Source organism: Marmota monax, unplaced genomic scaffold, assembly GCF_021218885.2.
Source record: "Marmota monax isolate L192 unplaced genomic scaffold, Marmota_monax_Labrador192_F-V1.1 WCK01_AAM20220418_F8-fsc00153, whole genome shotgun sequence".
Classification (NCBI taxonomy): domain Eukaryota; kingdom Metazoa; phylum Chordata; class Mammalia; order Rodentia; family Sciuridae; genus Marmota; species Marmota monax.
Window position 1 is genome coordinate 3,028,218 of NW_026692146.1, and position 17,464 is coordinate 3,045,681.

Here is a 17,464-nt window from a genome sequence, read left to right on the forward strand (position 1 = left end):
AAGAAGGAAAACTTTATTTGGGGTTCACAGTTTCAGAGTTCTCAATCCACAGAAGGCTGAATCCATTCCTCAGGGCTCAAACCGAGGCAGAACATCATGGCAGAAGGATGTGCTGGAGGAAAGCAGTTCAGAACATCACCAGGAAGCAGAGAGAGACTCCACTCACCAGGGACAAAATATATACTCCAAAGGCAGACCCCAATCACACCCCACCTGCCTTTAGTTACCACTCAGTTAATACCTATCAGGGGATTAATTCACTGACTGGATTAAAACTCTCATAAACCCAATCACTTCACCTCTAAACCTTCTTGCATTGTCTCACTTTGGGGGGGACACCTCACATCTAAATCATAACATAGGACACTTGCCTAACATGTGAAACTCCCTGGATTCAATCCCCCCATAATAATAACAATAACAATAATAAAAAATAAAAACATTAATGGTGATAGTTAGGCCTGGTCAAATGGGCCCATTTCAATCTCACAATTTCACCATGAAAGAAATATCCTACTCTCCCTTTTATTTGTGAGAATACCGACACACTGTACTCATAAATTCTAAGAGGTATGGTTTTTCAGATTTGAATTGTCCTGCAAAGTATATTCTATAATTTCCAGGCGTGGTGGCACACACCTGTAATCCCAGCAGCTCGGGAGGCTGAGACAGGAGGATTGCGAGTTCAAAGCCAGTCTCAGCAAAAGCGAGGCGCTAAGCAACTCAGTGAGACCCTGTCTTTAAATAAAATACAAAATAGGGCTGGGGATGAGGCTCAGCAGATGAGTGCCCCTGAGTTCAATCCCCAGTTTCCTCCTGAAAAATTATTATTATATCCTATAATTGATTGTAACACTTGATAAAAAATGAGTTTTTACTTATTCAGTCATCAAATATTGTGTGTTTGGCATGAGCTTGGTATGATACAAGTTTGATGGAGAAAGCAGTGTATAACACTGAGGACCCTACTAAGTTCATAATTCAGTGGAGGAGACCACAAATCAGCAAATAAATCAACAAAATGTCAACTTGTGGATGTTGCTATGAAGAAAATAAGTATGAAAAAGAGACAATGGGGAACAGGGCCAGGCAGTGACATAAACCTGTAATCCTAGTGAGTTGGGAGGCTAAGGCAAGAGGATCACAAGTTTAGGGTCAATTTGGGCAACTTAGAGATACCTGCCTCAAAATTAAAAATAAAAAAATGGCTGGGAATATAGCTCAATGGTAAAATGACCCTGGGATTAATTCCCAATACAAAAAAAAAAAAAAAAGGTGGGGGACAGGGAACACAGGGACTCAGGAGTGTCTGAGGGGTGATAATGGAGCTGAGATCCAAGAGCAGACTTCACTGTGGGCTACAGAGGTACTAGGAGAAAAGGTCCCCTCATCTCTAGGGATCAGTGTCCTTTGCTGGGAGCAGCTCCATATGGGGCTCCTTGGAGGACAGTCTGGGCAAAGAGGAGAGGGCCTAATCATGTCCCTTGGTCTACATAGTGCTAAGCAGATCCACCACTCATTGTTCCCTGTAAAGCACTGAGCACAGATGAGGAAGCACCCAGGCCTCTGGACCCCTGCCTTAGTCCTGCAAGGCAGAGTCCACCTATCATGGCCAAGGAGCCTGAGAAATTCCCTTGCCAGGTGTCCAAAGAACACTGGAAACACCCCAAATGTAGCCAGTCAGATTGGAGACAAGGGGGCTGAACAGGACTCCTGGCGCAGACCCAAATTTCTGTCCCCCGACCAGGTACTTCTTTCCGTTTGTAGTTTATAGGCCCTTTTGGCAACTGCAGGGTGACTGCTTAGCACTCTGCAATTTGAGCCACATCATTATTTCTAATTAAACTCTTTAAGTTTAATTGGCTGTGGCTCAGCGGTAGTGCACTTGCCTGGCACATGTGAGGCACTGGGGTCGATCCTCAGCACCACATAAAAATAAATAAGCAAAATTAAAAAATATATATTTTTTTAGAAAGAAAGAATTTTTTTGTTGTAGTTGTTTCGTAATTTTTTCTGGCTGAAACGATTCTCCTGCCTCAGCCTCTGGAATAGTTGGGATAACAGGTATGTGCCATTGCAACTGACAAGAATTTTAAATATAGAACTTCAACTGTTATACATTTTTGTTATTGTTCTTGTTTTTGGTACCAGGGCTTGAACCTAGGGGGCACTTTACCACTGAGCCTCATCCTCAGCCCTTTTTTAATATTTTATTTAGAGATAGGGTTTTTTTTTTTAAATATTTTTTTAGTTGTAGATTGACACAATACCTTTATTTATTTATCTTTATGTGGTGCTGAGAATTGAACTCATGCTTCACCTGTGCTAGGCTAGTGCTCTACCACTGAGCCACAACCTCAACCCCTAGAGATGGGGGTCTTACTAAGTTGCTTAAGGCCTTGCTAAGTGGCTGAGAGCCTGGCTTTGAACTTGTGATCCTCCTGCCTCAGCCTACAATCCAAAACAGCTGGAATTACAGGCATGTGCTACCACACCCAGTTTGTTATGTTTTAAATGACTGAAAAATTTTTTTAATTTTTTATCACCTATTTGTATGAGCAAAGTCAACGACAGGATTGTCACAAATTTGAAGAGATATTCATTGTAATTTTTTTGGTAGTGGTCCTGGGGATCAAACCCAAGGCCTCATCCATGCTAGACAAGTGCTCTATTACTGAATTACATTCCCAGAGCCTCATCATTACAAAGTCTTTTGTTTTGTTTTGTTTTTGGAATGGGGATTGAACCTATGGGTGTTTTACCACTGAGCTACATCCCCAACCCTTTTTGAGTCAGGATCTCACTAAATTGCTTAGGGCTGGGTAGTCGTACACACCTATAATCCCAACAATTTAGGAAGTTAAGGCAGGAGGATCAGAAGTTCAAAACCAGCCTAGGGGGGGTTTAGCAACACAGCAATTTAGCAACGCCCTAAGCAACTTAGCAGAATCCTGTCTCAAAAATAAAAAAAAAAAAAATAAAAGGGCTGGGGATGTAACTCAGTGGTAAAGTGTTGTTCCTGGGTTAAAATACCAGAATCAAACAAACAAAAAAAAGTAAGTTGCTTAGGGTCTCAATAAATTGCTGAGGCTGGCTTTGAACTTGCGATCCTCCTGCCTCAGCCTCCCTAGTCACTGGGATTACAGGCGTGCACCACTGCACTGGGCCCCACTGTTACAAAGTCTTGATCAGGAATTGCATTTGTCCATTTCAAGCATAAAACCTGATACAAAAAACTATGTTCTGAGAAGTAAACTCAAATTTTCTCATTGAAAATTTTCAAAATGACTTATTTGGGAGTCTTCACAAGTTTCACATTTAATATCTTCCCTGAAACATAAAATTTTCTTATAGTGATTATATAAGCTAGAAATATATAATGAATTATAAAATCAAGTTCCATACTGAATGGCTCCAAATCTCCTCCTCTGCTCCTCTATATAACCTTAGAATATGACCATTTTCTAAGCAGGTGTGGTGGTATACACCTGTAATCCCAAAGATTTAGGAGGCTGAGGCAAGAGGTTTGCAAGTTCAAAGCCACACTCAGCATTTAGTGGTACCCTGTCTCAAAATTTAAAAAATCAATAAATATAAAAGAACACGGGATGTAGCTCAGTGGTAAAGTACCCTGGGTTTAATGCCCAGGAACAATAAATAATTTTTTTTAAAGACCATTTTTTTAAAATAAAGTGACATGGGAAAGGTCAGAAATCTTGCCATAGAAGATGGTAAGATGAGGGAAGAGCATTCAAGCCTGGGAAGCAGGAGGTGCAGCAACCCTAAAGCAAGGTCGGACTTGGTAAACAGAGGTGGCTGGTCTGCAGCATAGAACTGAGAGAAGGAAGCAGTAACGCCAGTCCCCATGCATGTGGCATCTAACCTAGTGCATGGGAGGTCATTGAGTGGATTTAACAATGGTGTGATCTACTATAAATTTTTTCCCTATAATCTATAATCCATGTGTGCTGTACAAAGAATGGAATACAGACGTGCTAGAGTTGAAAGAGGAAGACCACCCAGGGAGTACCAGTGAAAGGTGGGGACAAGTGCAGATGGTTCTGAGAAGCATTTCAGAGGCAGAATCAATAGGACTACCTACACAGGTGAAAGAAAGAGAGGTGCCAGAAGAATGTCTGTACTTTTGGGCTTAAGCAGTTGAGTAAATGGTAGTGCTATTTACTGGGCAAGACTGAGGGAGGGGAAGTTGGGGGAAGGGAAGACAAAACCTGAGGACCAATGACCCATGTCTTTCAACAAAGTGCACTATAGACTATAGACTGTAAGATTTAAGAAATGCACAGATCATTTATTTGTCTTCTATGATACATACTGGAATATCAACAGATGCAATGATGTAGACTGGATTTGCTTCAAACAATTCAAGTGAGGAGGTGGGAGGAGTGAGAGAAAGAGAAGATAAAACACAAGATTGGTGATGAGTGGATAATTTTTGAAGCTGAGTGATGGGTACATGGGGGTTCTTTATACTATTTTCTCTACCTTTGTATATGATAATTTCCATGGAACTGTATGAGATCATGGGGAAAGGCTCCTAACTGGTGTGTGCAGGGTGGTAATCAGGGGGAGCAATGCTCAGATAGGATAAAGAAACAGGTAAGACCATCTCTATCCTAGGTCACATTCTTTGGGGAGGAAACAGATAATGAACAATAAACAGATGATAGGTTTAAATCAACATGACAAAGAAAAAGAGTGATGTGATAACATGTAAGTGGTAGCACTAAAGTAGCCAGAAACATTTCCATGAGGCAGTAATCTTTTCATTTGACTGACAGGAGCCAAATGGATATGAAGAGTGGTGCTTTTAAAATCCTTTCCACTCTATACTTTTACTTATAAACAAATCTAAATTAGCAGCCTTAAGTATTCTATTCTAGGGAAAATATTTTCACCTTAAGGCTTTTATACCCCTCCTCCCCCATTTTTTTTTTTTAAACTCCAAATGTTGAGGCCATTATTAGCCCATGAGTTTCAGAAGTAAAACCAATTCAGCACTGACCCCTGGTGCCCCCTACCAATTCCCTCTTGCGGCAGGGTAAGGTGTCCTACACCTGGAAGCCTACAATCCTAGCCATTTGGCTGGCTAAGAGAGGAGGATGTCAAGTTTGAGGGCCACCTCAGCCAATTCCAGGTCTGTCTGGGCAACTTAGTAAGATCCCGTCTCAAAATAAAAAAGGGCTAGGGATGTAGTTTCAGTAAAGCACCCCTGGTTCAATCCCCAGTACTTCAAAAGAAAAATAAAAATTCCTTTTTGCCTTGGCAGTTCTCCTTCTCCACCATCTGGACTCTACAATCCCTTTCCCTTTAACCTGAGTTTTTGCCAAAGGGGCTCCAAAGCATCCTGCTCCCTGGCCAAGTGCTACTTCCCTATAAGGAAGCAAGGCAGCACCATGAAGTTGGGAATGTCGCTGGTGGTGTTCACTGCTATAATCCTAGCACCTAGGTGTGTGCGGAGCAGAGTTGGCAAGCAATACATATTCATCTAATGAGAAAACTTCCTAGCTGGTCACAGTGGCTCATACCTGTAATCTCAGAGACTCAGAAGGCTGAGGCAGGAGGATTACAAGTTCCAGACCTCAGCAACTTAGACCCTGTCTTAAAAAAAAAAAGTATGCATGTGTTCTGGAGATATAGCTCAGTGGTAGAGCACCTTAGGTTCAATCCTTAGTACAAAAAAAAAAAAACTTCCTGAAGCTAACATCAGGTATCCAGTCACTTATCCAGGTGCTTAATAATCAATCTACAACTAGAAGATAGAGGTTGTAGCATACCTTCCCATAAATAAATATTACTATCTACATGGTAGAGACAGGAAACAGTTGGTTCAGATATTCCAAGTTCAGAATTATTTCACCTGAAACAGTCTTTCCATTCCTTAGGCATTTATTTAAAGCCTGGAAGAAGAAACTTATGGGAAAATATAGCATACAAAGAGAACATTACCCCTGTCATTTTAACATTTCTTGACAATATGAATTTAACTGATGTACAACAGCCTTCCTGTATAAATCCAGCAACAAATATTTTGGTTTCCTGAAAACAAAACAAAAAAGAAAAACAAAAAAACCTCTTTCCCTTGGGTTAAACTGTAGGAATTCTTCGCTGGCAGCTAAGCTGAGGATTTTTTGCATGTGCTTTTAAGACAGGATCGCAGATTTTATGTGTTCTGTATAGCAACCATGGACACTTAACATTCATTAAATAATAATGAAACAAGCTTGGATTATTTTGTTTCTCCTAGGTCTGTTCCTCACTTAAGTGACCTTGGACCAATCCATTCCTTCCCTCATATCTGATTTCCATTTATCTGTTTCAGGATAATGTTTATGACTAAGATGCTTTTGAGGTCTTCAGATTACAGATAGTAGTGTCCTTTATCTGTGAAATTTGTCTCCTTCACCATCCTATGGGATGTCTTCATGACACTTCTACGGAAAACGTGCACAGACAGTTGTAGAGCGTTGTCAATATCTAGGAAGGTTCAGCTGTTTGTTAGCCAATCAACCGCCAGTTAATGAGGGTAGCTTGAGCCATGAAGTCTGTTCTGCAGGCTACCGAGAATTGGAAAATGGTTAAACATAATTCGTAAACCATGTTTCCCTTATTTCTGCCGTTTTCAGCCCCTTGCAAACTATGCTGAAGCTGACAACACTGGACTACGCTATTATATTTGGCAAGCCTCTTTCCGAAGTAATCCTACCAAATACTGAGACGGTTACAAGGCCCACTCTGGCTGGTAGGACAAACTCCCAGGACAGGCCCTGTACAGTTAACGTTGTATTCCATACATTGTTTTAGAGGCTTACAAAATACAGCCATCTTGCATCAGGCACCCTGGCCCAGGGAGAGGGCGAGCCCCGTCCCCTGGAACGGCAAACAGTCACCTCCGAGGGGATGACTGTCCACCGCGCAGCCCGAAGCGCACCTTGGCTGCCCGCTCCGCCGCGGCTGGAGTCTGAGCGGATAAAGTTGTCCGCAGGCACTCAGCCCGACCCGCAGGACCCGGCCGCGCTTAGCCCGGAGCAACAGAGGTTACAGGACCGCCGGTCCGCCCGCCAGCTGCTGCAGCAGCCCCATCCGAAAGTGGGCGCAGGACGCCAGGTTTCCATTTGCAAGCTTCCTGTTAGGGAGTATTTTCAACTGGGGCGCGGCGACCTGGTGGCCGCGTCCTCCTCCCCGCCCCCACGCTGCCCGGGGCGCCTCGGGGGCGCGCACCAGAGCCCGCGCGGGGGCGGAGCGGCCCCTCCCCCCGCATCGCCCGCAGGCCAGTTCCTCCGCGGTGCCTCCTCCCCTCCCCCTACTTCCCCTTCGGCTCCCCAAACCTAGGCTTCGGGGTCTCGATGACGTGGGCGCACGGAGTGGGGTGGGAGTACAGGACCCGGGGCAAGAGTTAGATGGGGGCGGGCGGCCCTCTCGGCGGGAGCCGGCTGCCCCTCGGCGTGTCTTTTGTGTTTGTACACACACAGCGCGAGGCGGCTGGGAGGAGGGAGCAGGCGACGCGCGGGGGAGGGGCGAGCGCGCGCCAGCGAACGGGCGCGCGGGGGGAGGGGAGAGGGCGGGGCGCAAGCGGGGACTCGGGGGCGGAGCCGAGCCTTCCCTCCATTGTGTGTGATTGGCTGGCGCGCGGCGCGGGGGCGGGACGGCGTATGTTGGGGGATAGCCTCGGTGTCAGCCATCTTTCAATTGTGTTCGCAGCCGCCGCCGCGCCGCCGTCGCTCTCTAACGCCAGCGCCGCCTCTAGCTCGCCGAGCTCCAGCCGAAGGAGAAGGGGGGTAAGTTTTCCCATCTGCCCGCTTCTCCGGAACCGAGCCCCCCTTGCCGTCAGCCCTGAACCGGGCCCTGCCGTTGCGGGGAAGGGACCCACAGCCCCTTTAGCTTAGCCCACAAACTTTTTGGCCCAGAAATGGAGGTGAGGAGTGAGTTTGCCTCTTCCCCCAGGCGGCGGCGGCGGTTCTCCCGTCTCTCGCCGCCTCAGCCCTACAGCAGCAACGCGGCGCCGAGCCTGCTCTCCCTCCTCCCGCGCCCCTGGCTCCTCTTTCTTCGGTGAAATCCCTCCTGATGTCCCTTCCCCGGACCCCAAACCTTCACCACGACCCGCGCGGGCCCCTTAACTACCGCCCCCGGGTCCCAGCCCCCAGTTTTCGGGCGGGAAAGAGGTGAAATCGCCGCCGCTTCCCACCCTGGGGTAACTCGCTTTTTGCTGCCTCCCCACAGTTGTTGCTAAGCTTCACCATCTTGTCTCTCTTCTCTGGTCACCGACCATATTTTTCCCCCGTTTCTCTCTTCCCCATTTTAAAAAGGGAGGAAAAAATTTAAAAGAAGGACATTTTTTTCCTTTTTTGGAGAAGTGGAAACTTGATGCATTTGAAATGCAAAAAAAAACTTTTGCATTTTGGAGGGCGGCACGTGGCAGAGGATCGAGGTATTTTCGAGCGATTTGGTGTTTTGTCTCTTTGGAAGGGAATCGGATACGTTTTGCGATTGTTTCCATTTTGTTCTGGTCTTGGAGCCGAGTTGGTGCCTGAGCGAGGCGGGCAGGCTGGAGGGACCCTGTGCCGAGGAACCCGGAGGAAGCAAAACCAAAAGTTTATGTGGTGCTTGGGGTGGACGGGTCGGTCGGTGTCGTGCGTTAATTAAAGACTGGGTGCGGGGCACTTTTATTTCATTGCGAAGCTTGTGAGGACTGGACGCGAGGACAGTGCTTTGTAGAATGCTCAGTGGTGGTAGCTGTTGTTCCCCTTGTTTATCGAGACGTCTTTTTGTCAACATTAACTGTAAAGATGCAAAACCAAGAATGTTTTCAGATATTTACAGCAATCCATTAACTGCCAGGCGCGAGGGGGGGGTGGGGGGGTTAAAACCTTTTTTTGCTGTAATTTGACTCGACCTTTCAGTGGTTTGTGGCTTCGTTCTTTTGACTTGTTTGTGGCTCGAATGTTTACAGACATTTCTAATTTCTAATTAAAGAAATTAGATCAAAGGCTTTTATGGGGCTTTTTGTTTTGCCGTTTGTCGCTCAGAATTGGCATTTTGAAAGACGACTGGTATTAATACTAACAATTTTCTACTACTACAGTTTGTTTCAAGAAGTCATATTTAGGTGATAGGCGTAATCCACACCTTTTCACATTATATAACATTACGGACTTTTTTTCTATACTAATCATAGTTTCCAGATTTTTTGGGGGGGGGTAGTGACAGGAAACTTGGATGTTTAGTAGTTGCATATGGTGAATTTTTTTTTATTTTTAATGCTGGTAGGTAAGTAAGGAGGTCTTTCTACCATGGCTCGTACAAAGCAGACTGCCCGCAAATCGACCGGTGGTAAAGCACCCAGGAAACAACTGGCTACAAAAGCCGCTCGTAAGAGTGCGCCCTCTACTGGAGGGGTGAAGAAACCTCATCGTTACAGGTATTAAAGGAAGAAATGGGACAAAGTCTCCTGTAGTATCCAAATAATGTAACAAAAAAGATGATTAACAGTCAAACTTTATTTTAGGGAAACTGTTGTGTTTCTTTTTGAATATTTACTAATTAAATGCGTGTGTGTGTGTAATTTAGTATTGGATCTTACTAGAAACATTAATTTTGAAGTCATAACTGATCTAGAGGCCTAAGGGGATCTAATTCATCAGTAAAAATGTTAATGGGATAAATTAACATTTAGTCAGCTGTTAGTATTTTTTGAATAATAAAGTGCTTTTTAAATTTTTTCTGGGTAGCCATTCTTGCTTGTGGTAAAACATTAATCAAAATTGGGTTGTTAATAAAGTCCCCATCCCTCATTTAGTTGATTGGTTTATTTCCTCCTTTATTAGCTTATTTGAGTTTCGGCTAAGCAATGTTGTTAAGGACATCTGCCATTAGAGGGCAGAAGTTGTTCATAATTAGGTAGACTGCGAATTTTACAGTTATCCTATTCAGTGGAAGAAACAAGTCGGAATTAGGTAAAATTTTTTTGTAGACAATTAGTTTTTAAAGAAGCCAGGCATAATAGTGCACTCCCGTAATTCCTGCAACTTGGGAGGTAGAGCCTGGCAAGTTCAACATCAGCTTCAGCAACTTGTTAAGACCCTGTCTCAAAAAGTGCTAGGGACATAGCTCAGTGGTAGAGCATACCTGGGTTCAATCCCCAGGGCTGCCATCCAAAAAAAGAAAAGAAAAGCTTCCAAACTTCCAAGAAACACTGTACAATAAGGAGTATACAAATTTCATTATTCGTGAGGGATGACAGAAGTCAAAATACAGGTATTCTAAAAAAAAAAAAAATTAAAAACCACTTTTTAAATGACATACTGGGTTATGTTCACAAGTATTTGAGGGCTTTTAAAATAATTTAGGGTGCAGCTATATTAAAAAAGAGTGGTACCAAAATGAGAAGCAGCTAAAGAGTCTTTATTAGCAGCCTGGCTAAGTAATATTTAATACTGAGGCTGAAGAATACCTGGATGGTTTGTTTTTAGAAAAATTATTGCATTTCTTTAAAGCTGACCACTTTTTTGTGTGGCAACAGTTTCTTTAATGTTAATTTTTTTTTTTTTTTTTTTTTTTTGAAGGCCTGGTACTGTGGCACTCCGTGAAATTAGACGTTATCAGAAGTCCACTGAACTTCTGATTCGCAAACTCCCCTTCCAGCGTCTGGTGCGAGAAATTGCTCAGGACTTCAAAACAGATCTGCGCTTCCAGAGCGCAGCTATTGGTGCTTTGCAGGTAAAATTGTGGGTGGGGAAGACTCTTGAGAGTTTTTCTTTGTGCTGTGTTTAAAGAATGATTTTAAATCTTTGCATATGTTCAAGTAGTTGAGTCAATGTGAAATGTAGGTGATTTTGCTGTTGAGACTTGGGAAAGATTAAGTTACTCAAGGTTATGCATACAGAAAATGGCAACATTTGAACCCATTGGATTCCAAAACCTGATGCAGATTCCATTATACCATTTAAATTTTTTAAAAATTGCACTAAAAGCAATGTTCAAAGAAAAAATTCTGGTTTGGGTTATGACTATAGTAGGACATTAAGATCTGGAACCTAGAGGTCTTTTTAGTAGACCTGAAGAGACAAATACAATGTAGAGCTTAACATCTAGACAGAATAGGTGGCGATAAAGAATTATGCATTAAGTTAAAAGTAGTGAGTAGTAGTTAAGGTTGAATTGATGATAGTGAAGATAATAACTGGACAAGTTAAGAGGGCAGGGATTTGAGGACTTGTAGTTTGCTAAAGAGGATTAATTATGGATTTCCACTTAAATGGAGAGCGTACTAAGCTTACTCTTAGCTTCATAATGTTGGGACTTTGAGAAATAACTGTTCTAGAGGCTGTTATATATTAAAATAATTGTGACTTAAAGATTAAAACTTGAAATTAACAAAAAGAGGAGCTCAGTAGGTAGAGTGCTTGCCTTGCATGCACAAGGCCCTGGGTTCAATCCCCAGCACCACCAAAAAAGAGAGAGAGAGAGAAAATTGATAAGGTATGTAGCGTGATTAACATCAATTGTTTTTTATATGGTATTTTGGCATTCTTGAAAATGTGGTTAAGACTGCCATCTCCTCAGGAGTATGGGGCAAAGAGTGATTAAAATGCATATTCTAGGCACTATTGTAGACCGGAATCAGACTGGGAGGAGGGTCTAGAATTACATATATTCCATTGGAGGATTTTTAGGCTGCTGTTGCTGTGAAAATAGGGCTTTTGCTTTATATGTGAGAAAGATTTGATAGGTGGATTCTACCCTGAAGTGTAATTGGTTGAGCTGTTTCTATGGTTAGTCTAAACTTCATTTGATTGGTGAATTCCAGTAACAGGCACCCATTAAATTCTCAGTGGGTGGAAATTGCTGAAATTTCAACTACTAAAATCTTCCCATTCTGTTACTTAGAACTACTAAGTCAGAACTATTCTTAAGATTCCCAAGATTTATAGGTATAAAAATACTAATTTTTGTTTTTGTAGTTATTGTTAATAGGACTATGCTTAATATAAAAAACTATACTGAAAATTAGCATTTTTGAGCTTCATTGTCAAAGTATTAGTGTCAGTAATTCAGTCTTATAATTGGGATTACTTAATCTGGGTTAAAGGCTTTTGTCTTTAAAATTGTTCGTGTGTAGATTTCCTTCCATGCTATTATTCAGTTATATGTTTGTCATTAAATTTGGTTTTACTGGCTTTTGGCCAAATGTTTACATCTGCCTGTATTTCTAGCATTAATTCTGATTTTAATTAGAAAGAATAATCTATTATAATTTCTTTTGCTTTGTTTGCTTTTTTTGTTTGTTTTGTTTATGGTGCTGGGCATCTAACCCAGGGCCTTGTGCATGCGAGGCAAGCACTGTACCAACTGAGCTATATATCCCCAGCCTTTTGTTTGCTTTTTTGAAGCATACTCATTAATTCTCTTTACGATATAAATTGATAATTTGCTGATGCAAGTAGTAAAATAGAAGATAGCAGTTGATATAGGATTCTGAGGCCCCCCCCTTTGTTTTTCCTTTTTTCTGTTTTTGCTTTAGAATCACTCAGTTTATAACTGAGTACATATTCCCATGTTCACAGAGGATGCCCAAAACCTTGGACAGCACAAAATCCTGTATATAACATGTTTTTCCTAGGTGTACATAGCTATGACAAAGTTTGTTTATAAATTAGGCACAGTAAGAGATTAATAACAGTAACTAATGGTAAAATGGAACAATTATAACAATGCCTTTAATAAATTTTGTTTAAAATTTTATGAACTGTTTCTGGAATTTTCCATATAATATGTTCAAATCACAGTTGACCTGAAAGTGTGAAACCATGGATAAAAGAGGGGCTGTTGTATAGCTGGAGGAGGGACAGTCATTCAGTAGTGAGAAGTTACTCAAGAATTTGCCATAGATAATAAAAAATTGACTAACTTATAATTCTAGTCTTTGCCTTTAATGTCTGACACTTTGAACTAAAATATTCTCCTATTAAGAATGAACGCTGTGGGCTGGGGGATATAGCTCATTTGGTAGAGTGCTGCCTCATGCACAAGGTCCTGGGTTTGATCCTCAGCATCACAAAAAAAAACAAAACACTCGTGTTATGAAACGAGAAAGAGTCATAAATATATTCAAAATGTTGTAAATTTGACATTTGTCTTTAAGTTGTAAGGTCTTTTTCCTTCAGCTGTTAATTCAAAATTAATTACATTCACTGGTTACAAAATAATGTGGTAGTCAGTCTTTAATCCTCTTTACAGTCAATGTTTAAGGGACGTTGGAACATTGGTAATAGAATAAGAACTACATTTGTCATGGGCAAACCCTCCTCTGGTTTCAGTAATCTCCAAGTTGACCTTAAATACTAGTAGTTGGGGTCTAAGACAGCAGTGAGAGCCTTAGCTCTGCCATACCACATCTGAATTGTATCAAACATACCAATAAAAGATACCACTCTAAATGGTCTCAGAACCGTGCACCTGTTGACATGTCCATATAGCAACTTTTGTTGCATTTCATAGAAACATTAAAGGAATGCCTAATCCTAAAATGATGGGTTGAACAAAATTAAACTGAAACAAACCAGCAAATATCATATATCTACTTGAGCAAGGCATTGTGAGTACAAAATGAAATAAGATATTAAAAGATTTGAGGGGCTGGGGATATAGCTCAGTTGGTAGAGTGCTTGCCTCACATGCACAAGGCCCTGGGTTCAATCCCCAGCACCACAAAAAAAAAAAAAAATGTGCGCATGCACGCGCACGCAATACGAATGCCAGGGAAGTAGGAAGGAGTTCAAGGTTACCTGCACTAGAAACGTGGACAGAAGGAATGCTTGCTTGCTTTTTCATGGAGTCTTGAACTAAATCTTAAGGCTAATAAGATTTAGTTCTTAATAACAAATGCTAAAGAATGACGTAAAAATAGTAAAATTTGGATGCAACAAATTTTTACAGAAGAGAAGCAATAAAGCTGAAAGGGATGAAGGTCTAAATATGAAGGTCTAGTTCCAGTGGTATACCACTTGTCTAGTATGCAGAAACCCTGTGTTGAATCCCCAGCACCAAAAAAGTAAAAAGATACACTTCGTACAATGGAAAATGTAAACCTTTTGAGTTAGTTTTTGTCATGTTCATGTTTTTAAAAGTGGACTCTTGGTTTTATTGCGAAGTCATTGGAGGAGGGGTGTGCTCAGGATTCAATCCAGGGCCATTATCAGGCTGAACTACTGAGCTATGTCCTCGACCCCTACCCTAAATATATCTTGATCAGAGAAACAGCTTTTCCTTATGGAGAGAGAAGAGGACCAAGTAACTTTTCATTTGATGCTCTAAATCAAAAACAGTTGGACTGGTGACTGTTAAAGTGGTGATTTTGGTAATTTTGTCATTTCAAAATGAGGTGGTTTTTTGTTTGATGCCTTGGATTGAACCCAGGGGCACTTCACCATGGAGCCAATATCCCCAACCCTTTTTATTTTGAGATAGAATCTTGATAAGTTGAAGTGGAAGTTCCCCTTCACATGCCAAGTGTCAGTGATTCATACAGCCAAGTTTTTGAGTGGTACTATGGATATGCCTTGAAATAAAATTGTAGTCAAATAGGGGAAAACTGGCGGGATCAGTACACAAATGCTGTTACAGATTGGGATCTTTAGAAGGGTTTAAGGTGGGTGCAGTGTTGTATATCTATAATCCCGGCTCTTCAGGAGGCCAAGGAAGGAAGATCACAAGTTTAAGGCCAGCCTGGGCAACTTAGCAAGATCCTCGCTCTCTCTCAAAACGAAAAAGTAAATAAATAAGTCTGGGATTGTGGCTTTGTGTCTGGATTCAGTCCCCAGTACTGCAAAAGTTTTTTGTTGTTGTTTTTAAAGAAGGGTGAGGATGAAGCTCAGTGGTATAGAGTACTTGCCTAGCATGTTTTTAAAGCCCTTAGTTTAGTCCACAGTAACCTTCCCCCCACCCCAGCCTATAATGAATACTAGAAATATATAAGTATTCTTATTATAAAACTTGATAAACAAGATAGGACTAGAAGTGTATCTCAGTGGTAGCCCACTTGCCTAGCATGTGCAAGGCCCTGGTTTCAATCACCAGCACCACAAAAGTAAAAGAATGTAAAGTAAGGATCATGTATGGTAGAATCCAGTTAACCGTATTGCACTGTTGACAAGATGAAGGTTCAGATATTGGAGTGGGTAGGATTCAAAATAAGGACACCAGGCTGGCATGAGATATTTGAAGAATCCTATTAATAAGTGATTTCACTTGTGTAATTTCATGAGGACTTATAGACAAAGGTGGGTTTGTTGTTGTTCTGTTTTTGTTGTACATGGACACAATACCTTTATTTTATTTATTTTTATGTGGTGCTGAGGATTGAACCCAGTGCCTCAAACGTGCTTGTCAGGCACTCTTACTGAGCCACAACCCCAGCCTCTAGACATACAAGGTTTTTTTTTGGTTTTTTAATAGGTTTTTAAATGTAATTATTTGGTTAAAAAGTCAATATCTTGTGGAGTTTATTTTTTTAGGATTCAAAAACTTCATTATAGTTCATGTGTCTTAACTGTTTTGGAAATAACACCATTAATAATTTTTCTTTATTCTTGTTGCAGGAGGCAAGTGAGGCCTATCTGGTTGGCCTTTTTGAAGACACCAACCTGTGTGCTATCCATGCCAAACGTGTAACAATTATGCCAAAAGACATCCAACTAGCACGCCGCATACGTGGAGAACGTGCTTAAGAATTCACTATGATGGGAAACATTTCATTCTCAAAAATTTTTTTTTCTCTTCTTCCTGTTATTGGTAGTTCTGAACGTTAGATTTTTTTTCCATGGGGTCAAAAGGTACCTAAGTATATGATTGCGAGTGGAAAAATAGGGGACAGAAATCAGGTATTGGCCGTTTTTCCATTTTCATTTGTGTGTGAATTTTTAATATAAATGCGGGGATGTAAAGCATTAATGCAAGTCAAAATGTTTCAGTGAACAGGTTTCAGCAGTTCAACTTTATAACAATTATAAATAAAACTGTTAAATTTTTCTGGACAATGCCAGCATTTGGATTTTTTTAAACAAGTAAATTTCTTATTGACGGCAACTAAATGGTGTTTGTAGCATTTTTATCATACAGTAGATTCCATCCATTCACTATACTTTTCTAACTGAGTTGTCCTACATGCAAGTACATGTTTTTAATGTTGTCTGTCTTCTGTGCTGTTCCTGTAAGTTTGCTATTAAAATACATTAAACTATACTTGCTTTTGGTCTTTATTAATCAACCTTATCCATACAATTAATTCAAAGGTTCCATATTAAAAACAGATTTTAGTTACAAGTGCTTCAAGACAAAACTATTGAGGTGTGGATAAGTATAAGCTTAGCATGGAAAGGAAACAAGGCTTTATTTCTATTTTTTTTTGTTGTTGTTGTTGAACACAATATCTTTATTTATTTATTTTTATGCGGTGCTGAGGATCGAACCCTGGGCCGCGCGCACATGCTAGGTGAGTGCTACCTCAGCCCTTTATTTCTAATTTTTAAAAATGTGTAGATGGTAAATATTTGCCAAAACCAGATCTTAACTCTGGACATACATTGTGTTGATTCTCAAACCACCTGGAAATAGTTGAATCTGTGTTGAATACTAAATGTACACTCACAAAAGTACTATGCTGTTAAATTTAACTCAAAAAGTATCAGTGTATTGCAGCTCTGGCTGTTTTATGATGTGTACTTGTTAACCCTGCAAGTACTAATAGTTCATAAGCTACATTTAGCAGTGGAATGATTAATGTGAAATGAAGATAACATAAGACCTAATGTGACATTAAATTGAATGAAACCTAATTATTGGGCTAAGAACAAACTTCGATCAGTAAGGTGTAATAGTTGGCTTTCTAAGTACTGGCATTTTCTTCCTCTGCTTGTTTTTTCAGTATAAGATACCAAAATCTAGTAGTTATTGAAAACAATTTTTAGAAGTAAACTGTCTCCGTGGGAGAGGAAGTTATGTTAACTATTGGAATCCATTAGGGACTAATTATTTACAAGTAGATTATATACTTAAGGTTCTTGGAGCCCTAATTTGTGTCCGTCCCACCCTAGTACTGGGGATTGAGCCCAGCAGTGCGCTACCACATTCCTAACCCCTTTTCTTTACTGCTCTTGATAAATTGCTAAAACTTGGAATCCTACTTCAGCCTCACAAGTGACTGGAATTACAGGTGTGCCTGACTCCATCCTAAATTACTCTAATAAAGCTTTAGTGAACCAAAAGTATTTTTTTTCCTTGTCCCATAAAATGGTTGTAAGCAGTTAATTTGCCAGTTTTTTAGCATGATGTACCTTATTTAGATAACCAATGAAGTGTTTATTACCAAAAGTTAGCATTATGTAATGAGCTTTGCATTCAGTGGTAATATGCAAATGTATGATTGAACTTTAATATATCATGGTATGTT

The 17,464-nt window shown here is 40.9% G+C and overlaps 2 protein-coding genes and 1 long non-coding RNA gene across 12 annotated transcripts in view; 2 read left to right on the plus strand and 1 right to left on the minus strand.

Annotated features, from left to right (window-relative positions):
• Window positions 1-7,378, plus strand: part of LOC124075842 (splicing factor, proline- and glutamine-rich-like) — a 38,107-nt gene extending 30,729 nt beyond the window's left edge. For 9 of the 10 annotated variants that reach the window (XR_009224638.1, XR_009224641.1, XR_009224640.1 and 6 more), the window contains one exon: window positions 6,645-6,956. Coding sequence is in view for 1 of the 10 variants with exons in the window: in XM_058571853.1 (XP_058427836.1) it covers window positions 6,919-7,350 (432 nt within the window). In the remaining 9 variants the exon portion in view is untranslated. Of the gene's footprint in view, window positions 1-6,644 lie in introns of all 10 variants that reach the window. The other variant, XM_058571853.1, reaches the window with a different exon arrangement.
• On the minus strand, window positions 5,890-7,485 carry LOC124075873 (uncharacterized). Its single transcript, XR_006846200.2, has 3 exons — window positions 7,347-7,485; window positions 6,950-7,144; window positions 5,890-6,575 (listed from the first exon to the last, which is right to left on the minus strand). It is a non-coding gene; the product is annotated as an uncharacterized LOC124075873 (long non-coding RNA).
• A 169-nt stretch (window positions 7,486-7,654) lies between these two features.
• Window positions 7,655-16,257, plus strand: LOC124075880 (histone H3.3A). The gene is made up of 4 exons (XM_046419523.2): window positions 7,655-7,796; window positions 9,286-9,436; window positions 10,581-10,734; window positions 15,615-16,257. Exons 2-4 carry the CDS (start codon window positions 9,309-9,311, stop codon window positions 15,741-15,743), a joined length of 411 nt encoding a protein of 136 aa, XP_046275479.1. The 5' UTR covers window positions 7,655-7,796; window positions 9,286-9,308; the 3' UTR covers window positions 15,744-16,257.
• Window positions 16,258-17,464: the final 1,207 nt, after the last annotated feature.